The sequence below is a fragment of the Neodiprion virginianus genome, chromosome 1, assembly GCF_021901495.1.
Source record: "Neodiprion virginianus isolate iyNeoVirg1 chromosome 1, iyNeoVirg1.1, whole genome shotgun sequence".
NCBI lineage: Eukaryota > Metazoa > Arthropoda > Insecta > Hymenoptera > Diprionidae > Neodiprion > Neodiprion virginianus.
This window is the reverse complement of record NC_060877.1, coordinates 17,910,368-17,936,482: the sequence shown is the minus strand read 5'-3', so window position 1 is coordinate 17,936,482 and position 26,115 is coordinate 17,910,368. Positions and strand designations below refer to the sequence as shown.

Below are 26,115 nucleotides of genomic sequence, written 5' to 3'. Positions count from 1 at the left end.
TGTTGAAAACGGTGCAGGTGTGAAAATTGGTTTTGGCTATAGTAGCTCCAGCACCGTATCTTTCATCGCATTTCATGATTAGCCTGACATCTCTATACTTCCCAACATTTTCCATTGTTTCGCCAAAAACTGCGTTGTTCATCAGTTTGTAAAAATTTCTCTCGAATTCGTTGTGAAATTTTTAGCGCAAATCGGTATTCAAATCTACGTATTTTTTGAGCCACGCGGTTTGTCTGAATTTGCGAACTCTGTGAATTATGAGTAATGTTGAGCCTAATTGTAAGCATTGTTTCAAAACGCTATTGTGAACAACGTAGTTTTTCTTGGAAAGTAGCGTGGGCGTCAATTTCGGTTGCTTACTATTCGAGATCGGAGGTATATGTATAGTGCTCTGGACACAGTGGTAAGTCCTTATGAATTTCATGCAGTTCCTTAGAATATTCCAAATCCACCTCCAGTATGTAACCAAACTCCGCATCGTCCGAGATGGTAAGAACATCGCATTGTCCGAAGTCTGATAACCATTCGAAGGAACCGTATGGCACAGCAAAGCTCATAGCAGCACCGTACAAATACAAAGTACAACACCGTATTAACGTCAAAGTACATGAGATAAGATTCTTCGACCTCAGGATCGAATGCCTCCCCCATGTACCTTTGCGTATCTGTTCGAGCACTGTGACACACCACCGCGAATACCTTTTTCGATGAACATAACCATATCTATGTCGGTGAGAAGTTCGAGCTCGATGTCGGTACACTTTAACATCGCATAAAACAACAGACCGGGCGAGGTGTGATAATGTAACGGATCCAGGTTGTACGTTGTCCAACAGCTCTGTCGAAAGTTTTGAAAAACGTCGGCTAGTAAAAACACGTCCGTCTGTAAATATAAGTCCGAATACTCTCCCAAAGTTTGAACGTTGAAAGTTTGCCAAACTTTACATGCATGTGCATAGTCGTCGTCTGATATATCCCGATCATTTAATTCTGAGTAAAATTGTTGTTTGGATGGTAGCCTTCTGTCCTTGAGCTTCTCCCAACTGTCTATGTATTCGTACGGGAACACTTCTTTTCTAGTCAATAACTGAAATTTATCTGAGCTACGATAAAATTTTCGTTTGATTGATTTCTGATCATCACCGAGATACGTTGCTAATTTCTCAAGACTACTGGGTATGAAACGGTACGAATCTAAATTTCATATTTGTCCCCTTGACATATTTTGTCAAAGAAATGTACTTTTCTGTGTTTACGGATAGAAGCTCGATTGTGCCCTTGAACGATGTAGCCAGTGCTTTGATCAGAAAATGTGAATCGTAACCCGACAGATTCTGGAATATCACTGGGATTGTGTAAGAATTTTGGTGATTTAAATTGCAACCTCGATGAGCAGAACCACGGACCTTTTCCGTGAATTGACAGTGATCACGATGTTTCACGTCTGTGAATATGAACGGTTTTTCACAAATGTGACACACTGTTGTTGAATGAAATTCGTTGATTTGATTGAAATTGAGTTGTTCCATCGGTACAACAGTTTTGAAATAAACATCTAACGATTGTGCCAATTCCGCTAACTCATTCACAAACCATTGAATACAAGTCTCTCCACGATTAATTTTAAATTCAGAAAGCGAATCGTCAAACGCACAATGTAGATAGTAAGCTGTACTATACGGAAGATGCTTCTGATAAATTGTTCTATTTTCCCCAAAACTTTTAAGAGTGGGCTGCAATAAACATTCTAGATTTGCGTAAACGCAGAACGGAACGGTTCCTTTATATTTGAAATTCCTAAATTTAAGAATTTTTTTCTCCTCTGTAGGTAGAATAACTTTGGTTTTGTTTCAATTCATGCAATCTACATTATGCTTAAACAAACACTTTTCGGATTGAGAGTGTGATAGATACCTATCACATAACCAAGTATGACGTTTATGTTTAGAAATTTGAGAACTCGTTAATCGAGACAGATTTCGTACACAAGTCAAATGAAAGATTCAATTTTTTTCATAATTTTCCATATCAACATCATCATCGTCATCGTCAGTGATTTCAGTTTTTATAGCTAAGAGATGAATCACAGGTTTATCAGACTCATTCTGACTCAGGTGAATCGGTACTATTACACTTTTTATACCATAAACGTAAATTGAAAGACCGTTAAGCTTCTCAAATTTTAAAATGGTGTTTTTGTCCAGAGACATAAGATACTTTATACCATCATACCGTAGCACTGAGCTAAAATACAGGTACGAGCTGGTCGCGTTGGGATTGTTGTTGTCGGCTGGGAACAGAGCTGCGGTGACCGACCAAAGAAAGCAGTGAGAGTCGTTGTTTCTGATGTTTACCACAGCCTTTTTATCACTGATATACTTAGGTAACGGGGTGTACGTGAACACACCGCCTCGTAGTGGCACGTACTTGTTGATATTCACAGTCAAATTGATTATTTCAGTCAGCGACCAGTCTGAATCCTTTTCCTGGAAATCTTCCACCTTTCTCAACAAACGCTCTGTCGCGTTTTCTATGAACCATTCGTTGATATCCGTTGTCTGGAGGATGATTTCATTTCTCGTATTCAAAAATTTGATCTCTTCCACCGTGTAATCATCTTTTCCAACTTCAAATTTACAAGCCAGGATAACGTTGGCTTTCAAGCTCCTGTCTTTCGTCAGAGCGTTTTTTAGTCTTGTCACAGCCAGTACCTTCGCGTCTTCTAGAAATCTCTCCACATCTTTACGCTTCAAATTGACGGTGGATCCAGTTCGAATTCTCCCCTCAAAAGCTGATTCCAAATTTTTCCAGTGAACTCGATCGCTTCTTATTACTTTCCGCGTACCTCCACCCGTTTTCTGAAGAAGTTTGAATTTTTCCGCAAGCGCTTTCAAGAGTCCAACCGTTGTGATAATTCTCATCTTTCCTCCAATCGATGAAGCCATTCGCAAAATTTCGTTCAGAAGGCGAATATTTCGACTTCCAAATTTTATCCATTTCTGAATCTCTACTGTTGATGATGATTTGTTCAAGATTTTGTACGCCGATTCCATAATATCGATCAATCTTAAACACTTCGCGGGTTCCATCTTGAGCTTTTCTCTCACGTATACTTGACAAGTTGAAGCTTCATGATCGTTTGTAGCGATGAGCGTCCTTTTTATAGGGCAGCTGTGCGTATGTTTGTGTATGCGCGCGCACCTTTTAGCATTCTTGGAGCGATAGTAACCCAACACCGCAGATCCATGGCTCTGAATATATCGCGGCTATCGGTCGACCTTGCACTCCGGTCTTGAGTGAACCCGTTCAAAATTCATCGTAGAGTTCACAGTACAGTTACAAGCCAAAAAAATGTCACTTGGTTGATATCAAACCGACAGCCGAGTAAGTGAAAAACAATTCTCAGAACCATTAATTTTGGAATGTCGCGTGGTTGATAACGTGGGAAAGGAATGTAAGGTGGTTGATGTTTCGCATCAGCGATATCCGAGTGGATAAAAAACAATTCTCGGAACTATTAATTTTGGAATGTCACATGGTTGATAACGTGGGAAAAGAATGTGGGGGTGGTTGATGTTACACATCAGCAGTCCCACCGTGGGAAAGGAATTTGAAGTGGTTAATGTTACACATCAGCAGTCCTATCGTGAGAAAAGAATGCGGGACGGTAAAAAAGTTCTCGCTCCCACTGCACCCTCCACCGTCGGCAGACAAGCACTACATAACGACTCTGACCTTCGGTCGGTAAGATTGTCGGTAAAACAGCATGATTTTGACCTTCGACTGATAAGAATTGTCGGTAAGGGAGTGCGATTTTTACCGTCGACCGATACAACCGTCGGTAAAGTTGCACGGTTCCAACCTCAAGTCGGTACGGCAGACTGTTACGTCATCGCGGAAAAGGGTTTGAGTCTATGGAGAATGTTGGTCAGTGTCGGTAACAGGAATCTGTGTGTAGAACCCGCCTTGCTGAGCTACTTTGCTGGGTTATCCGAGTCTTCAAATCGTACGTTTAAGAAGTACAAGGTACAACTTGTTAAGAGAAGCTTGAAGGATTCGCGCCTATTGTTCGATTCAGGTAAAGATATGTTACCTAAAAATAAGTACTCTGATTCTGTTCATAAGATCTGCAGAGATTGCAACAAACCATAAGTTGGTCAAACTAGCAGACATATTGCAGTAAGATTGAATGAACAGAAGAACATCATAAAAGATTATGAAGGCCACTATACAGCTCTGATTAAACACGTAGTACGATTTGATCGTTCGTTTTATTTTGATAATGTCAATATTCTGCATGAAAAACTACGCTATTATAAGCGTCCAATGCTTGAAATGTGCAATATTGTGAGTCATACAGACTCTGTTAATTGCAGACAAGATGTTAAGAAGCTCAGTGACACCTATGTGAAACTTTTCATCGAGGCTAGTCTCTAGGATAAGTTACCGATAGTACTGTTAACGGAGTGATTGTCTATTGATAATTTCTGATCTTTTTCTTTGCACTTTTTGTTCTTCCCTCTCCTTGCTCTGTTTTGGTTAGTTCTGTCTTATTGAACACACGTGTGCTAGCGTTGATGAATTTGTTCCGTTGACTGATCAATTGCGGATGGAGGTGTGAAAGAGGGGGAGAAACAGAGACGGTTTGATTTTGCGTCCTAATAAATTAAACCAGACTATTTAGCTTAATCTGAATGTATTCTCAACGCAAGGCAGTTTAGTTGACCATTCTTTTGATTGTTGACTGTGGCATTACTACTTTAATTCATGTTATTTGGTTTTCTTGTTTCATTACGTAATGTAAACGGAGTCTAGATGCCCCTTTGTGCTCGTTCTGTAAATAGTAGCCTGATGATTGTTGGCAAAATCAAAATGATTAAACTTTCAAGGTTAATACTATGAGCGATCTAATTGAGAACTAGCATAATTTTGACTATGTTTTTGAAAAAATGTTTGGTATTTTTCTCGATATGTAGGTGTTAAAAAAACAATATGTCCTAAGGAGGGCCTACACTGTAGCCGAAACATCGAAACTAATAATTCATGGTTCTACTTCGACCGTTTAAGGATAATGTATGCACTACACATGCGGCAAAGGAAACGACCGAATAATTTAGTGTTTACATTATTTGTCAGTTGAAGTGAATAGAGCCCCTGTCTTCCTCAAGCTACGAATTGATGCGGCATACTGGTCGTTGTTTTGACACACTGGTGAATAATTGAAGCAGTTCTGTAGACATTCATGAAACGTATGCGCAATAATTAACTTCAAGGCAGGTAACAGAACTCAGTAAATAACTTCAGTTTTCGCACTGATCTACGGCAATTCAAAGTACGAAAGAGGAATCACCCGTTCCAGCAACAAACGCAAATCGGAGCCACAAAATCTATGATTCGAGTGGTATAATAGGAAATTGTTCGTAGTAAAGAAAGAAATGTACCGAATTTATTCAACTTTCAGTTAGTTCGTCGACTCGAATCGATGTGAATTGGTCTTTGTTCTACCTTAAATTGGAGATGTTCATTCCTTTCTTTTATTGTTAGAAAAAGTATATCGTTGCATGGAGGTTTGGACGCATTTTTTGACAGTTTTGTACCCATCACATTATTCAATGCGCCTTTCACCATCCCATAATCGGATTTGGTGATCAAATTCTCAGTATTGAAGTTTATATCTACCCTTAACACACTCACATGCAATTGCGTATCGTATTCAACAAATACAAATAATAATGATCTTTTATTTTACGTGCAGCTATAGAGAAAATGGTGATACGGAAGTACAATATAAGCGAGGACGACTTCAAGGTGATGGAAACGGTTGTGCTGAAGACGGAACCACACAAGGCAGGTCAGCAGTGGAAATTTGCTGGGGCAGTCTACTACGCTACCACGGTGCTTACTACGATTGGTAAACCACTCAATAATATTTTTGATAATACAGGGTTAGGAACTCTTGCTCACTGGCGTATTGTTCATATAATATGTTTATTGGTAACTAATAGGTGATTTGCACGAAAATGGAATACAGTTTGGTAAGCGTGAAGCACACATAATAGTGACTAATTGTTGATCTCATACGACGAATCAAGTATCACATTGCATCGATAGATTAAAGCAGAATCCTCGTTGCGTGCGCGTATAGCCGTACCAGATTCAACCATCTCTCTCAATTTCCGTCCCCTTTATTATCTTCTTGTTAATCTGAAATATCGCTCGTATAAACTGTGACAAGCTTCTCGATCAATTGAAAAAGTCGACGGAGATAGATGAAATTCAGATGGCACTTCAGTAACACCACGCCAACCTTTACTGAGAAATTTCTTTTTTATATTGAAAAGGTTTGATCTTTTATTTTAAAGATCGAGCATAACGAAAATTGAAAGTAACATAACTAAAATGCAAATTAAAACTAGAAGATCCAGTGTATCTAGAAAAATGTCTTGGAAAGGCAAAACAAAAGTATAATAAATAGTCTGCTATCTTCCACCATTTTCTGAGGGTACAACCCCCTGAAATTTAAACGGATGCAGGCACATGAATTGTTTTTTTTTCTTATACTCATAATTTTTTCGTCTGTTACAGGATATGGACACTCTACACCAAATACCATAGGTGGTAAATTGTTTACGATGTGCTACGCTATCGTGGGTATTCCATTAGGTCTTGTCATGTTTCAAAGTATAGGCGAACGGCTCAACGAGTTTTCGTCAGTTGTTATACAAAGCGTGAAACGTCTTCTCAATTGCAAGGATATACAAGTGAGTGAACAGGAATATAATTGATGAAATACTTGGACCAATCCTTAACAATCATCTGGCTCAAAACTCGTAGGACCAGATATTAGTTTCAAAGGCTTAAATATCTTCACGTACTTATTACGTGCAAGATCACAGACACATCGAATGTCTACCACGTGTTAATATGATCAGTCCAAATGTCACAGTGGCCAATAGATACATAACAGTGTAATATGTATATTATTTGACAACTACATTAAACTTGTGAAATGCACAAAGGGAATCGTTTGTCACGATAATTTTGTATGTCGCTCATTGTAGTATACCTCAATAGTGACGTATAATACTATAAAAAAAGCATATCTCAGGTATGCTTCAAAATTAGTAATGCACTACTGTTACGTAAAATTCACGCAATAATACAGCTGTACGATCAATTTCACAGCATAATGTGACTGTGATAAAAACGGACGCAGTATGTTTTTCGGGGAGGTAAATAATTTGTATGTCATCTTGGCGTTAACTGGCTACCTGGGTATAAAGTACTGTTTAGAACACATAATTATTAATAATTATAACGGAATGTAACGGAAGAACTTTTGAGTTTCAGGCATCAGAAATGAATCTGATATGTGTTGTTACGACACTCTCCAGTCTCACGATTGCTGGGGGTGCCGCAGTCTTCTCAAGATATGAAGGATGGTCGTATTTCGATTCAGTTTACTACTGCTTCATTACGCTGACGACAATTGGTTTCGGCGATATGGTTGCCCTCCAGAAGGACAATGCGTTGGACAACAAGCCAGAATACGTGATGTTCGCTCTGATCTTCATTCTGTTCGGTTTGGCCATTGTTGCTGCCTCTCTGAATTTGCTAGTTCTTAGATTTGTCACTATGAACACTGAAGACGAACGGAGAGACGAGGCGGAAGCTTTACAGGTGTGTTGGTACTATTTTAATCAAAACTAATTGCTTTACCTCGCCACTTTACAGTAAAATTATTACTCTTACTATTGTCAATTGTGTACCGTGTGTCACCAAATTCTTTACAGTGAATGTATATTGTTCAATCCCATTCTTTATTACGCAATCCCTTTGGGTACACGGACTGCCTGTCGTATTAAGGCGGATGGATATATTGGAAACCGAAAGAAACGCCGATATTTTGTTGTTGTTGTGATTCTATTGCATTTATAAAATTACATTTTTTCATGCATGTACATATATTTAAATATATGTATATGCAAATTGTTTTATCGGAAACATTTAAAATGGCACTCCTGAAAAAGCCCTTTTTTGGCGGTGGATAGCCTTCTGGATAAGTGGCTGGTTTGAAATAAAAAATCCAAATGCCATTTGAAAGTCAAGATATGAAACCAGAATTTTCATTGAACACATTATTGATTTTCTAAAATTTTTAAAAGTGGCGCCCGAATAAACAAAAAAAAGCAACAATTCATCACTTCTTTGCACGTTTATTCGAGTTAAAAAAGTGAGAAAAAAAATATCAGAAATCTGGTCAACTCATTTCCAAGAGAACGGAATGAAGCATATGCCGTCCAAATATCAAGTGAATTGATCAAATAATTATCAAATTATCATGTTTACTGTTTTCAAAAACTTGGTTTCGAAAAAAACGCATTTACAGTTTCATGACTGCTTTATTGCGTGAAAATATCGTTTTTTTTTTGACGCACCACCAATCCGCAATTAATGGGCAAGATAGCAGTACTTCAGCATCGGCAAGTAGATCTTCAGCCTACTGTCTTTCTTATCTTTTGTTTATTAGCTCTTCTCTGGTAGTGACAAATACTGTTCTGTTTCTATTTTGATCCTTCCAATCACCAATAAAACCTCTCTCTTCTTGAGTAACCTCCGGACTCATTTTCATTGTGACACTCGTAAAAATTAAATTTTTTTCACACAAAACTGATGAGCCTCACGAAAAAAACATTCGCGTTTTTTACAGCGATAGCCATGATAACGACGAATGTGGCTCACCATACAGGGACAGGTATTTGGTCTCATCGTTGGGAAGCGATCAAAGAAAGATCTGAGCTTCATGAGAATACACTAAAGAAAATGTGAAATTTTGTCATTCTAATGTTCCCATCCCCTTCAACTAAACTACATTGCCACTTTCAACGTGTATAATTTTATCAGCGGCGAAATCAAGCGAATTGATGTGTATGTGAACCTAGCATCTCAAATATTAGAATCTCATATATGAGCTTCATATTTACTTGCATCCACTTTAGTTCTACAGTTCCTGATAGGTTTTAACAATAGTTCCGTCGATTTAGCGATTTAAATCGTGTTTCAAGAAATGAGATGCCAACTTCACAAAACATATGTCAGCATCTCATCGTATTTCGAATATTTGAGTATAGAGAAGTGAGAATCTGGAGAGTTCTACTGTACAGACAAGTTTTAAGAATAGTTCTGTAGCTTAAACTCCGCAGAAAATGAATTATAAGCACAAAACCTATGTAATACGATTTTAAATGTCATTTTGGAGTGTCTGAGGGATCGGTCGACATAATAGGTTTAATTCTGTATGAGTGTTGAAAGTGAAGACAAGAATGAAGCGTTGGGGTCTCAAGCCCTCCCACAATCGTTATAAACAATTAATGTAAATGTGATACCAACGCAACCGTGAGATGCTAAAGCAAAAGTAGGAGTTTAAGGCTTTAGCGAGGTTCGGAATATTGGTAGTAGTGACCATACACAATCTTGAGAAGAGTTGCGGTCTTTAGCTTTCTCTCGATAATTCTGAACAATTATTGAAAACGTGAAATGAACAAAACTGTGAGATGTCAATGCAAAAATCAGAGTTCTGGGCGTCACCGAGGTTCTAAATATTAGTAGTGATGACCATACACTATCTCTAGAAGAGTTACGGTTTGTAGCTTTTTCTCAATAATTACAAACGATTATTGAAAACTTAAAACTAACAAAACTGTGAGATGCTGACACAACAATCCGAGTTCTGGATTTTAACGAGGTCCTAAATATTAGTAGGAGTGACCATACACAATGTCGGGAAGAGTTACGGTCCGTAGATTTCTCTCAATAATTATAAACAACAATTGAAAACGTAAAATGACCAAAACTGTGAGATGCTGATGCAACAATCCAAGTTCTGGGTTGTAACAAGGTCCTAAATATTAAGAGTGGTGCCCGTACGCAATCCCGAGCACAGTTCCGGTCCTTAGCCTTCTCCCAGTAATTATAAACAATTATTGAAAACGTAATATTAACGAAACGGTGACATGCTGATACAAATATCCGAGTTTTGAGCTCCAGCGAGTTGTTAAATATCATTTACATGTTAAATATGCAGAAGGTGGGGTCTACGCCAATTTTGGCAAGGAATTTTTTTTTCGTATGAACGCCTTCATTTTATCACCATGAGTGATATTCAGTCGGCGGAGGCTGATATTTTTAATTATTTCTATAAGTTATGGGGTCTTGAAATTTGACGAAACACGCGATAAAATAGGGTATTATTGTGCATGTCAACGCCTAAACTGAAGGTAAAAAGTGGTGAGATTCATAAAATATGCATTCCTGAATGTAATGTAAATAATTAAGTTTTAAATCAAATAGTTAAATAATCAATATGTAAATAGTAATAATTAATAATCAAATTATTAATAGTTAAAAAAGTTCGAATTCAACGTCTGTACCTGCTTGGGTTTTTAGACGGGCATCCATTTTTTATCTTAGATCCACTACCTTTCATGCTTGCTTCTGCTTCCTTTTACTCCCCGAACTTTCCTCCTGTGCTCCACGTCTACAGCCGCTATGCACTCTTTTTTCCCCATATCGCATTCGCCGAAGAGTGGTTGGGAAAACTCGCAGAAAAACCAACCACCGATACGGGTCGGTTGCCTACCTAATCCCTCCTCTAGCGTCAGTGCGAGTAAATCCAAGCATGGACTTCCAGGGGTGCCTCGGTCGGTATACCTCCTCCCCTGCGATACCATGGGAAAGTCAAAGATCGGCCGAGGGACCATCATCGCGCGATAAGAACCGCCTTGCGAGAGATTACCCGAGCCAAACCCCGACCACCCACTCATCGCAGAGAGGTGTGGGACATGGATTGATACTGTGGAACTCCGAACTACGTGGATTGCAGATTAACACATAGAATAAAATTGTATTGGTGTCGGCCGTGGGGGGATCGAACCCAAACCCGCTGCGTGCGAACCCCGAGCCTCACCCACTAAGCCACTGCGCTCCTCCTCAATAATTTATAATTAAATAATTAAATAATAATTAATTAAATAATAAAATATACGGAAATAATTAAATTATATATTATACTTATGGATATAATTCAAAATATCAGCCTCCGCGATTACAAGCTTGATTAATACGAGATTAAGAATTTTTTGGGGACGAGCTTTTATGGGGGCCATGGGGTGGGGAGGGGGTTAAGGGCGGGGGGGGTATTTCTTTAGAATCATGTGCAGGAAGGCTTTTTTGACAAATCCCCCTACATTGCCAATATAGGCGTCAAACCGTTTAGAACTTCCCGAAATTATCGCGCGGTTCGTCAAACTTCAAAACCCCATATTTTATGAAAATAATCAAAAATATCAGCTTCCACCGGTTGAATATTATTGACGGTGACATAATAAAGGCGTACATGCCAAAAAAAAAAAATTTGGCATTGAAATTTGTGTGGAGCCCCATTTATGCATAATCACCGAGAATAGTTCCGGCTTCCGAAAATCTTCCAATAATAATCGTTTATCAATACCGGTCGTATTTCCTAAGTGCAACTAGCGAAGTCATATCGCTTCTGGTCAATTCTTGTACTCATTGGACTTCCATTAGCATACGCTCGCATCGATAGATGAGGGTTTGAATTATTTTTTTGAAATAACAAAAGAAAGCTGGCATGCTATGAATTCCTTACAAATGGAACAGTCGGGATAGAATGTGACAAAAAAAGATATAATAATAAACCGTTGTTTTTTCAAAAGTGGTGAGTAGCAAAACTCACCACCCTGATCGCAAATCATCAATCCCTCTTTTTGCTCACTTGGACATCGCGAATATGACAGTGAGATGCTGATACTTCGGTGTGAGTTCTGGTCTCTCGACATTTTAACCGACAGCTCAGTCATCTCACGAAATACTGAATAGCATTTGGCCTTCAGCCTTTTCTGAACTATCCACCAGCTATACGACAGCGAGTTACTGGTGTTTGAGCACGATTTCTAGACTCGCTCAAAGATTCCCATGACGATTTACACCTGTATAATGTACATTTTGTATGTTTTTGTGGACAACTTGTTTGCAAATTCATATCCTTACTCTCTGCATTACCCAGAACCAACGACGAGGACGTGGTAAGATTTGGTTCCATTTAATATTTAGAAAATTTTTTTCGTTTTTTTTCATTTTTTATCTACTTTTTTGTATTTTTTTCTTTTTTTTCATGTTTTTATGTTACTCACGTGGTTTACCACACAAGGTGTCACCCCAGCAGAAAGTCACTGCTGTAATGTATCCTCACCAAATGTTAAGGTTACGACAAGGACATTATGGGTCAAACTAATTTTCAGCCGTTTTTGAGAAAATCGACGTCGAATAATTTGAGTCACGTAAGCGCGGGTTGCGCGCTTCCAATCTTACTATAGCTTTTTTACTTTTTCTGTTCCCTACATCATTCCCATCCAAAATGTATCAAAATTATAAGAATTAATCATTTGTTTATACTTATATTTTACGAAAACGCAAAACTTTTTATTTTTATCATCACCCACCTGAAAAATCGCGATTTCTGCATCAAAAACCTTAATTTTTTTTTTTTGCTATATTTCAGCTTTTATAAACAGAAAATTACGATTTCCAGTTGATGAATTACGATTTTCGTGTGAGTGGTAACTAGAATGAAAAATTTCTTTGTAAGATAAAACAGATTCGATTCTATTTAATACTTTTTTGACTTGAAAAAAAAAAAAAAAAATTCGCCTTCTTTTATTTTTCGGATTTTATTGTTCTTTTCTGTTTTTACGTTACTCACAATGTAGAACACATAAGGTGTCAGCCCACCAGTAATACAATGCTACGATTTTTTTCATTAAATGTTAAGGTCACGACAAGAACATAATAAGTCAAACCAATCTTCAGCCGTTCTTGAGAAAATCGACTTTGAATAATTTGACTCGCGTAAGTGCGGGATCTGCGCCTTAAGTCTTGCTATAGATTTGTTTCCACTTTATTCCAATCCCTACATCATTCGCATGCAAAATGTAGAACAATTATATGAATTAATAACTTCTTTACACTTATGTTACATGGGGGTGAGGGTGTACTGAGCGGTGGTAGTTAATGATTAATTGAATAATCTAGCTCCCACGTAACGACAATGAATAATAATTATAACTAAGAGAAAGACTTACCTTTCGATAAGCCGGTATTTTGTAGGATCGTGCTGCTATAGACCTGTACAGGTCTGTGAGGTTTGTTTAAATTGTTGAGGCAATTACAATAATAAAAATGGGAAGAAGGTCGTTCAAAATAAATGATTAATATAATTTGACTGGTAAAAGATGAAATATATTCTATTTCGATTTGATTATTGAAATGTTTGGTAACAATCAATGGTGATAAATATAAATATATATGAGCCGAAAATAACAATTTATAAAGTCTTCAAGTTTATAAAAATCATGTGTTATACTATTCTAGAGGATATTATTATTTGATACCAAGAACATCTACTCTGAACGATGGTTATAACTAGCTGGTCGTGATTATTGTATTGTATCTCTCTTTTTAGATTATCTTAAATCGATTATATATATATAATTGTTAAGTCTTATTCGTTGATTCTTGGAAACAATAAGTACGAATTAATTGGGGGTAGTGAAGCTAGCCACCAATTCTAGACTTGGTTTTTGTGAATTTACTGAAGTAGTTTTTGATTATCAAGGTGAAACAAGAATTCGTCTAATTTCGAAGATTAACACTCGGATTGACTTAGCTTTTTGGTGAATCGGTCGACGAGATTGAGAGCCGTCGGATCGTGTCGGTCTGCGTCGGTAGAATGCTGGACCAGGGGGGGCCTCACCTCAAATTTAGAAGAGTTGATGAATCGAATGATGTTGAACGTTGGTCACTTAGTCTTTGTGAATTTAGAATGATATCTTGTTATCGAAAGTTTGAAAGTGTCTGTTTTCTGATTTTGATGATAAGTTAAAATTGATTGGAACGATTATTTATTAAAAACGATAGTGTAATTATGATTATTATTACTTAGAATTACCTGATTCGTTTGAATCAGGGCCGAACTCAATTTTAACTAAGGAAAATGGAATATCATAAAAATGTCTATTCGCGGAATGATGAGATTTAGTAAAGAACAGAAAAGATGGAAATGTAGAAGATAGTGAGTCTTTTGCAGCTAACAGAATAACTGAATGCTCGAATTTAACGAATTAGCGCGAGACTTTAGGCCGGTCACAATTAAGATTTTCCAAACGCTACTCTTGCTCGAGAGAGCTAATCCGGGTTTACGTCCACGCACTTCGCGACTTGACAGACGAAAGACGCGGCTTCTTGGGCCCGAGGGTCCAAGGAGCTGCAGTTGTAATTGGTTACAACGGTAATTAGCCAATGAGGAGCGAGGCGACCTCCTGGCGCCCAAATCCACATGGTCAGCGTCACTTCACGCTCTCCAACGGTGTTCCGACGATTCTCAATCTCGTCGGTGACACATTAAAAATATGAACAAAAGATATTCGCATGCAATGTTCACACATTCATTCATACATTCCAATGAGTAATCTATTTTAATTTGATGGTTCTGAAGGTAGTGGTTTATCCTAGTTATTGATTATAATTTTAATTTGACAAGAGGGATATTTCCAGGCTGATCGCTACTGATACTAGCTCAGCAGTTCCTCATCTCAGTTCTTGGTACCAGCTAAATAAACGAAAGTTGAACCTTATACTAGGGATCGTTGTTGGTCTCTACGTGACTTTTGCCAGGAGGGGTGGAACTCGCTGTTATTCGAATATGAGATTTGATGAAATGATATATGTGCATTGAAGTAATCAAAGAAATGAAATGAAATGGAATTTTAAAAAGGTACGCCAAGGCAGTACGTCGGGGCGTAACACTTATATCTTATGGAAAACGCAAAACTTCTTATTTTTATCATCACCCACTTGAAAAATCGTGATATTTGCATCGAAAACCGTAATTTTTTATTGTTTTTGAATAGTATCTTTTTGAAACGAAAAATTAAGATTTCTGGCTGATAATTCACGGTTTTCGTGTGAGTGGTGATGAGAATAGAAATCTTTCTTGTGAGGTATGAGGAAGAAGTACCTATTAATTCAGATAATTTCACTCTATATTACTTGTGCATGATGTACGGATTGAAAAAATCAAAAAAAAAAAACTAGATCGAGATATGAACCAGAGACTTTACACTTCCAAGATTCGAATTTTCCGATCGTGCTTTTCTCTGAAGAGATTGAAATTCGTTTAGAGATAGTGTAGACTTTTAAGAAAAATGTTGTAATGATTGCGGTGTCTGCTTAATGCTTATTGGCTGCGTACATGTACACCACTAGATGGGGCTTCACTTTTTTGCTCGACTTAACATTTACATGCGTAGCACGTATATCGTCGTACTCGTACCAATACATACCCGATTTTACGTAGGCCATGTAGTGACTCGGAATATAGTGCACGAGACCGGCTAGTCGATAGATTATATCCTCAACTCAACAGTTTTAGCGATGGATTCAAGAGTGTGGCGAAGACCGTCATTCCTGGCCCTGTAAGTAGCATCTGTTAAAACTGTAGTATCAATAATTACGTGTGGTCCATATTCTATTTCATCCTCAATGGCGCTATGACACTTCCGACACGATATTTTTGTTAAGTGCCCCTCTGCTATTGCCTTTTGCATGAAATTGAACCCCTCATACAATAATACATCAACGTTGATGCTGAGCATGATGTGTTGGGTGTCCAAGCGATATCCGCTGTAACGCTAAATTCTGTTACCCTCGAAGGAGGACTAACCGTTGACACTTTGGCGCGATTCTCCACTTATTCAGAATATTAAACTATAACAAAATCAATTATGTTGGACACCAGACGCGTTAGCGTCAATTTTCAAACAATAATACGAATCAATAAAAATAACACGAAACCGTAAGAAAAATAAATAGAGAACCCGTTGTATGGCTGGCTAGGCTCAGTTACTCACACGAACTGGTAGAGCGGCGGTATTCAAGGCAGCTAACAATAATTACAGAATTAAAGAAAATAATGAAATAAAGAATGAACTCAAGTCAGGAAAAATGAACAGGTCAATCGATCATATATTATCGGGAATGTTACATGGTTGAGACAGGCAAATGAAATGGTATCGACAGCGGTAGTTAATAAAATAAGCAATCGTTGTTCACAAAGATCTCGGTAGAATAGAATTGAACGGTAGCTCTGAAACGAGAGACGGTAGTTAACAGAGAAAAATAAACGTAGGTCGGGAGAAGCGATATAATGCAAGAATTGACTTGAACTACACGTCACTGGGCGACGTGATCTTACCCAAGTTGCAAATGACGCTACGAAAATTATTATTCTGTCAATTAGAAACGAGAGAACTTTTCTGGTAGGTAACGATAGCTCGGTAAATAATACGACGAATTTACCATAGATTATAACCAGTACGAGAGATTGACAATCATTGACAATTTACAAAATCGGTAGAGTAAAGGATCGACTAGATAACTTTCGGTAGAATTATTCATAAACGATAGAATCAATAATTTATAATGACTAGGGGCTTCGCCCCTGCGCGCTTCGCGCGCCAACCCCATCTCGGCGCTACGCGCCTCACTATTTCCTTACGCATTGTCTAGTAGACAGGCGAATTCCTTCATGTTGATTTGATGAGAGGTCTGCACTTGCTGTCCACTTCAATTCCTTCTGTGATGACTTTTCTTTTTTTCATCAATCTAAGCTTCCATTCGTTGGTTGAAAATTGGTGTTCCTTCTCTATTGATGTCGATCTATCGCCTTGACTTGCTGAATTATTTTTGCTACCGCTCTGCCCGTTATTCTCCAAAATCACCTTCTTTATATTATTTTTTTCTCAATATTTGCGTTGCTGTTCATTCCGCAAAACACCTCTTTCTCTTGTGGTCAACATCGATCCTGGTCATCCTCTTACCTGGTTATACGAATATTTGATGGATATTATTCTATGGCTTATTTGGTTCTTCGCACTTACAATTTTATTTTCCTTTTTCTTTTGTGATACTTCCGACCATCCACCATCTTCATTGCCTTGTCTGCTGCTTGAAACTCCTCCTTTCTCCATTGTCATCGTAAACCCTGGCTGTCGTTTTGACTGTTTGGTGATATATTTAGATTTACTATTATTTGATTGTTACTTTTCATACTTATTACTCACTATCTGAATTTTATTTCGGTACTGCAAGACATCAAAGTGTCCACTGTCTCCGTCACCGGTGAAGAGTAGCGAGAATTGTGTTTCATTTTGTGATCCGATCCGGTGTGGATGAATTTGTTCTTCGCGATACACGATTAAACATATCTTAAAAATGTCCGAACCTGCAGCTAATTCTGCTTCTCCCCCGTATATTCCATTTTTATTCATATGTGATTTGTAATCACCAGGTGACCTAATCACGGCACCGTTTGACTCATTACCTGTAATAAAACCCGCAAATGTAGACCAATTATCCACTATATTTGAAACGATACTCAGTCTCACCTCTGCGTGTCGATCTTGAGTGCCGTATACACGATACGCCAACGCGCGAAAAAGACAATTCCCGTCGGGAATCATCTTGATAATTTTCGTTTGCATGTTCATTTTTTGCGCGTCAGAAACAGATACCTATAAAGATATTTGTCAAAGACTGTCATAAACAGCCGATGACAGCTGTCAAAGGGTTTGATAGATGCTTTTTGTTTTGTTTTCGGGATCCCACCCCACCGCCAACTTCATGCGTATACTATTGTTATTATAATCTTTTTTATACTATTGTTATTATAGTCTTTTTTTTACTATTGTTATTATAATCTTTTTCTACGTTCATTTGTTTGAAACTTTTTTATTAGATAGAGAGATTACGGACCTGAGGAATTAAATAATGAATCCCTAAACATAACTTTTGAGAGAATACAAAATACAAAATTATGAGAGAGTGAGAAATTCGGAGAGTTCATAAAATAAAGAAATACACTAAATACACCGCAGTACAACAGAATCAAGAATAATACGCAGAACTTGACTTAACAAGGTACGGAGAAAAGAATAACAGGCAAAAATAATATAAAATCGCCAATAGCAATAGAAAAAGGGTGCGGTAATATTTGGAGGCTGATTCTACGCTCGGTTATACTCCAAGGAACTCGATATATGATAAAATAGGCACAAAAATAAATGAAAATATAATAAGCAATAACAGAAATGAAATATAAGTCATACTACTATCACAAAAAAGTATGAAATGAAACGTAACGCCAATAGGGCTGAAAATACGATAGAAAATACAGAAGCAGGCTAATAGAATTCACAAATAATCAGAAAAGTTATAAATACAAAAGAATTAATTATTCGGCAGTTGCGAGGTCGCTCAGACACGAAAATAATTAATTACTGAAATCATTCAGTCACACGGCGGCTTATTGCAACTCTAATCCGTGGACCATGATTCATGTAAAGCCGATAAATACCATAAGAAAGAATAGAAATTATGAGCAACTTCGTAACGATACAATATAGAGGCAGAAGCCTTACCTCACTAGATGATCTCAGGCACACAACACTGAGCTTAATTTAAATAAAACTTATAATGACCAAAGAAAATAGGAAGGAAGGAAGGAACTTGAATTTACGGAAAAAATCTATCGGCAGAACAAAACGATGATAATAATGAAACGGTAGCGGGATAAAAGACGATAGGAACGATAGAAACGATAACGATAAAGGAAGAAGTATCGATAGCTTGAATCGGGAGGATGTAGAAATTCGTTGATGTCACCCAGCAGGTCAAGCGTAGAATAGAAGGAGGTCGGAGTTCGGCTCGCTAATCTCGCGGTTGTCGTGAGGTGATTCTTCTTCTCTTTGATTGGTTGGTTGACCCCCACCGCAAATAGGCCATCCCTCTGTAGCGAATATTGGTTACGGCGTGGTCATGAGTTTTCGAAGATTACCGCTAGATGTGGCGTAATGTGCTGCTCGTAATTACGTCATTGACACCAACTCGTACGATTTAATAGCTGCTTCAGTTTACTGTCCAGGTTGCCTATCATCGGGGACTTCTTTGACAGAGGCATACACAGGGTGCCTCTCGGTCAGAATTATCGAGTGGCGAGTGATGCCTCACTGTTCACTTCCACCGGATTTTGTACAGGCAGTAGCCGACTGCCACTACACCGTGGACCACGACCCACACAATTAGTCCGTGCCGACAGGAAGGCTGCGTCGATCCTCGGAACGATGGCTTTATCAATCTGGACGTAGTGGTTTGGGGTCGGTCCGGCACCAGGCCGGTAAGTCGGAAGATGGTAGTCTACGGTCTGCCCTTCACGCCATCCTTACGGCATCCGATAGAGCGGGCGGCTGGTTCCTCCTTGAGGAGCGGTGCCCTCGGCCGTTGGGAGGATTTTTATCTCCCTGTTCACCGGCAGTCGAGGCGATACGGAAGGTTCAGGTGGATGCTATCCCAGTAGCAAGAGAAGTGCACCAAGGTAGCCAGTATAGTCTGATTAGACCGTCGGTAGGCGAAGTCGTCGAGAGCTGGAAACGATAGCTATCCGTACCTCGGCGGTCGGGATCGTTGTCGTCCAAGTACCTTATTAGCGTGCGCCGAAGCGCGAAATACAGAATTTACAAAGAAAGAATTAGTTAAAAGTAGTTATTGCCTATTTTGTATCGAGTTCGGTTGGAGCACCCTGCCGAGGACGCATAAACTAGAAATAATAACGGTTGTGTGCCGTTGTGACGGGCAACTCTGAAACGCCTCGTTACACCGCATTGGCAGGAAACTCTTGTCTTACGACTTGGCACATTCACAAATAGATATTGCGCTAAGTATGCAACATTTCATGTTGCATCTAGGCGTTTCGTCGTTCTCGTAAATTGTACAATATTAAAAAGTGACAATTTAGAAAGTATATTTGCTCTTTCTTTGTAACTTGTCATCGAGAGTTGTCGCTTATTTTGAATTAAGTTCTGAGCCAACTGTATTGTGCTATTAAGGGTCTTCTCGAGTTTTTCGAAGTACTGTTTATTCGAAGCGATCGCGTCTAAAACCACTTGAAATATCGAATCGAACGCACAAGTATTCCTCACCTTCAGCAAATATTGTCCCATATTTACAGGAGGACAAGAATTACCATTTTTAAATAACGGAAGCTTACCGAACTTTACATTTTTGATATATTTCCATCCCGGGCATTCATCGAGCATCGTGGGTTTACGTCTTTTTTTAACCGGACTTTTAATAGACTCGGCTGTCCTCTTAAGCGGATGTGTTTTCTGCTCAACTTCTACCTTATTCCGAGATTCTTCTGGTTCTGACACTATCTGCTGTTCTTTTGCGACTTTTCCGCGTCAGTCCTCACATGTATTCCAATTGTCACATTCATCAAGAGTGCTCGATCGAATACATTTACCTATGAACGGATCTACGGATGGATTGTTCCCGGTGAAACTATCAGACTCATAGTTTGTTGATCTCTTGGTCTTCTGTGAGTTATTAGTTACTTGTACCTGTAGATTTTCGTTATCAGAAATCATCCGAGAAATCTGATTCTCGTATTTATGTGGGTTGATGTTGTCGCTGATGTTCGTCATTACGCTGTCTTTAGGACTGCCTATCAGTTGTAGGCCTTTGCCATTAGCAATCGTTTGTGAAGCCTGAGTATCGAAACAATGTGCATCTTGCTCGTTCAATGAAGTTTCTGTGATCTCTTCAGGGACAGTTCCATTCATGAAACCGTGTTCAGAGCAGCAGATCCCAGTACCGATTTGTTGTTGCTAGACTCTACGCTAACGTTTCTTAGAGAAAGCTCGGAGCCTTTAGGTTGATTGGTTATCGGCAGATCACCTTTGTTAGAGGGGACTGAGACTGAGTCGAGTATCGCTACATCACTTGAGTTTGAGGCCGATTTTACTTTGCCGTCGATATGGTCTAGATGTTGCCGCACGAATAAATCAATCCGCATCGGAAGTTTGGTAACGAATGAACGGTGCTTAAGATCACAGAACTCTGCTTCGACCAACGAGGACATTGCTATGGTTGAACCGATTCCGAAATGCGGTCGCATTACACCGGTCCACAGTAGAATAAATGGCAACAACTGCTTCGTCAGACGAAGAGCGAAAGCGCGATTAAAGCATGCGTTGGGTCGATTTCCTCCTACGCATGTTTTTGCAATGACATCAGGAGAATCGTACAATTCATCAGCCCACTCTTTCCAATTTGAGCTGGTAGTGTCCTCTGAAACGTCATCTTCGTTATATTCGTCTGTTATCCTAAGTTCTCCGTTGTCCTTAAGCGCAGTCAAATCATCTCCTTCAATAGCTAGGTCAAGAACTTGCATGTGAATTTCCGGTTGCAATGGCAACCCATCTTTTGTATTACCGAAAAATTCGCTGAGATATACTATCAAGACCGATTCAAGAAAGTAAGCCAACTCTTTGAAATCACTCATTTGGTAGGCCTGCGCAATACAGCGTTGGTACAATTGTTGCCCTGCATTGATTGTCGATTTCAGACAATTCCATCGTACTACCATGGCGGATACGTGACTTACATCCAATCTTATATATGCAGTCGGCATCTTAGTATGGGTCTCCATAACAGCTGTATAGCATCTTTGTAAGTCATCGGCCAAACTACTGTAGCTACCTAAGATTTCCACGACAGCGTTTACTAAAGCGCGTCCGAAATCGCACACGACGATAGGAGGGCGCGGGACACCTTTCGCCAAAATAACCCGAACAAAGTTCGCAATTTGAAACGACCGTTGGTCACCGGTCACCATTTAGAATACCGGTACACTGCCCTCATTAGTGACTACCATGCATTGGTAAACGAAAACGTGCGGGTCATTTTTGTGATCACGTTTATGAATACTTTCGGTACCATCGATCGTGAAAATGGCGCTTGGATCTTTTTTCAACCGAGCGATATATATTTTTTCCTGCTCCGGTATCCAATACATGCAGTGGAATTTTAGCAGACCGATACTGTGAATAAAACCCGCATGATCTCCAAATTGGGATTCGCGTAGCAAGTTCAATGGAGCAAATGCAAACTCCAACCAGTACATCTTAAGTAACTGTTATTCGTTTGCTTTACGTAGAACGTCACCTTTTGGGATTATCGGCGGGTTTTTTCCTCCAAAATCTTTTGAACGGCTCGCCATCTCTCGCCTAATGACGGCAGCATTTTTTTTTGATCGATCATTTGCTTAACGATTTTTTCCCGGCGTTTTTCCTTCAATTGTCGTATCTTAATATCTGTGTGCTGATCAGGCCGGATGCCATCGATCCTGCACGAAATATTCACGTCAACGTCTATCTTCGGTGCTTTTTCTAACGAACCGCTTATTTGGGCTTTGCACTCGGTGCAATAACCAACGAAAGTTGAATAGTTCGTCGCATTGGCGGTAGGAGTCGTCATATTATTTTTAAACGCGAATACGCAATCGATTGATTTATGTTGCTGGCATATTTTTTCAGCTGGAATGTCGACTCACCCTTCTTGGAATTTCCAGTATACGCTACCCAAAGAAATTTTTTTTTTCGGGACCATGTCCTGCCAGTTCTTTGGAGATAAAACCAGATTAATTTTTTTAGCGAGAACGCTTTCCAATGCGTTATGACTTACATCTGCAGGTACTGTTCTGAAAGAACAATCGCTAATATCAGTAGCTTTGCTCCCCTTTGAATTTATCTTATATGTTGGTTCTATAAGCTGCCTGAACCTGTTACGATCGTCATTTATGACTGTGTAAACGTGATGTGGTTCGATATGTGAACCACCGAATGTCATACGGTTAGCAATACGACGATATACGGGACTTGACGGCGGTAATATATGTCCATTGCCATCGATTATTTGGCAGTCACTTTGCAGCAAGATATTTTTCAGTTTTAACTTGTCGTAAGGCATTTTTATAATACGTTATATATGAATAATAATTATAGAACAATAAACTGCGAACGAGGTATAGCTTCAGACCCACACAGCAACGGGACGTCCATTGAACGTTGCAGGGAGCTCACAAATACGATTGTGACGTCCAGGGATTGGTCCCAGAAAAGTCGCGGGAACGTCTCTAGGACCTCTTATGTCCCGATTTCGGAACTCTCTCGAATGTCGCTCGAACTTCTCACGGAACGCTCGACGGAGGTTCTAGAGACTTCGGGACGACGTTCCAGACACAAGTAGTTTCTTTTCAAAAAGGGCAGTTATTTCTCTGCGATTCTGAACTATCTATATAATTAATGACAATCGACAGAGTTGAATGGGAATGAAAAGACAAATATCGTGTAACTATTTCGATTATGATATATATTTCGATTATAATATATAAATTTGTGCATATAATTAATAAAGTAAAACAAAAAAGAGTCTTTATTTTGAACGATCATATCAGAAACGAGGAGTACGCATATATAATATCAACACACATGGGAATTTGAGATCGGAAGATGTTGAAGATATAAACATATAAAATGAACTATATTATGTATAACATCAAATAAATTTACTTATAGGTACAATATGTATAAAAATGCATATACGCCTAGTATACACATATACATTGTGACGTGGATTTTTCCCGCTCCTCGGTCACTCGGAGAAGATGACCGAGAACTTACCGCGTGCACAACAAATCGGCGTCCACGATGTACCCTGAACCTGAAACAATACCGCGAAATTTGTTGGGCGCCTGGCGTGATCAACACGCCTCGAAATCGGTAATACGATATACCGCGACCATATACTCTGTAGCTCAGTACCTCGGAGAGGGGAGGGGTAATTTTTGGGTAGAGAGAGATGCAACACAAGTAAGCCAACGCGTAGTTGGGCCAAATCACTATAAAATTCCCATAAAATATTTCTCGTCAGCGATAATACAAAAAAAAATAAAAATAATAATACTACTGCGAAAGTCGTTCTTCGCGATTCCAAATACAAATGCTTAAACTTAACTCAAAAGAAAAAAAAGAAGGAACAACAAAATGATAATAAAAAAATATGAATAAATCTAGGAGACCTCTACGGCCTACGTGCGCTAGTCGCCGTCTTAATAATACCCTAACTCGCAAAAACCCAAAAACAAGATTTGGACTAGATGCGCTGCCCGCGATCGTTCTCTACGACGACGCTAGTCGTCACTTAATCATAAACCGCTAGACAAAAACGTGATCGAGATCATGATCGATGCGCTAATCGCAATCGTGATTAAATCTAGGTGATGTCTTACTTCTACGGGCGCTAGTCGCCACCTTACTGATGCAAAAGAATTCATAAAATAAACCAAAAAGACTTGACTCGACGCGCTAATCGCGACCGAATTAATAACTCTAGGAAGCTTTTCTGATCGTGCGGGTGTGTAGCGTATTATGACGCATCCGAGCTCCAGTCGTAGTCACTATTTCCACAAAGTTCGCAACCCTTCCCGCTAAACCGAGCATCCACGCACAGCAACACGCGCCCCCCCCCCCTCCCCCCCCCCCCCCGAGAAGTGACCCTTTTTACGTACGCAGACTCGACGAGACCCTGTGTAGCGGAATTTGGCCGCACTCAATTTCGAACCGAAATTTTTCCCCACTCGAAACCGTGACTCTACGCGAGACTTTACAGGGATCAACTTGACTCTACGCGTTATCGCGAAAACTCAGGCTACGGTCATCATCAAGGAGATCGGAAACAGATTTCGAGCGCTACTCTAACTCCAAGATTAATAGGGCCGACCGCTTATCAGTGTGCCAATCTCACTTGCGCTCGAAATATGCCCGCAAAGAATTACAAGCGATTACCATTTCGTAGCCACCCGAGGAATTCCCCGACTCCAGTTGCTGCCATTGCACGCGATTTTCCCTTTTTTGTTTTTCACTATAACTCGATACTACGACCACCCACTACGCAACGTCGCCAGGACTCAAGTGGCGAGTCCTGCAAATCGGAGCCGCAATTCGAACATGCCCCCAACATAGGCGCTACCCGTAGTCAAAATTCCCCCGATCTAATTGGGGTTCTCGTTACGAAACTCTTACAGCCTATCGTATCGCTATCGTTGAATTTCGCTGTCGCGGGGTGTTGATTGGCTGGCCAGTCTATGGTACCCCGTAGCTCGACAGTGGCGTGGTGACGACTTCGCAAGGGCACCTGTCGTCAGTTGGGTGACGGAGGGGGATGCTACGACTCGCCGGCCACCAACGGAAATCTCGTCCGCCTTGGATTCCCTCGCGGCAGAGCTCTCCGTTGACGCTCTCTCCGTAGCCTCGTGTGAGGCCCTCCTTTCGTCGCGATCCGCCGCGATTGCCATCTAGTAACGTCGTTCGAATTTGCTGCCGATCCCCTGTCTGAGGCCGCATTTACTCGCCACCCAAAAAAAAAATAAACAAAAATCCTGAAAAGTCTTATTCGCTGGACCGACTATGATCCCCTCTTTGAGTCTCGGATGCGTGACCGTTGTCCTGGCGCTCTTTTTCGAAATGAGCCGCGGACTGCTCCGCGGGCTCCCTAAGTTTAGGGTCCGTCTAGAGTTCGGGGAGCCGTGTGGAACGCGCAGTAAAAATGCCACGTTACAGTAAATAAAGAATCTGTTCACAATAAACTTTGTTTTTACTTACCTACCTCTGTTTGTCTAGACTCCCACTTGTTAATGACATTTCACATTGAATTTCAGATTTCTTTCAATAAATAACACCCAATATTTGCTTTTCCGTTGAATTCTTCATTGCGTCGCTTGAATATCTTCCGATATCGACCGCGGTGTTGCTGAACGATACTGTTCTTGAACAATTCACGTTACGTAAAAATAAACAGCAGCATAACCTCAATCCACGGCTTTACGCCCGAGAGATTTACAGCTTTAGTTTCATTTTGTGTACATTGGCGCTCTGCTCAGCAGACGAAAACATCGCCGCAGGGCGATTTCACCGACCAATGAGATTGAATTATTTGGCGCATGCGCATTGTATGTATAGTTTCAAGAGATTGTCCAGGTATAACTTACAGACTCGAATCAAACGGCATTCCCCTTCTCTAACCTTGTATTTAAAAAAAAAAAAATAGTTTTTCACTCCAAAGCAAAATCCAGTTTAATTAGGA

The 26,115-nt window shown here is 39.6% G+C and overlaps 1 protein-coding gene across 8 annotated transcripts in view; it reads left to right on the top strand.

Annotated features, from left to right (window-relative positions):
• Positions 1-26,115, top strand: part of LOC124306338 (two pore potassium channel protein sup-9) — an 817,624-nt gene that overhangs the window by 580,271 nt on the left and 211,238 nt on the right. For all 8 annotated transcript variants that reach the window (XM_046766982.1, XM_046766938.1, XM_046766956.1 and 5 more), the window contains 3 exons: positions 5,756-5,911; positions 6,586-6,761; positions 7,351-7,680. In XM_046766982.1, coding sequence (XP_046622938.1) covers positions 5,756-5,911; positions 6,586-6,761; positions 7,351-7,680 — 662 coding nt within the window. The remainder of the gene's footprint in view (positions 1-5,755; positions 5,912-6,585; positions 6,762-7,350; positions 7,681-26,115) is intronic.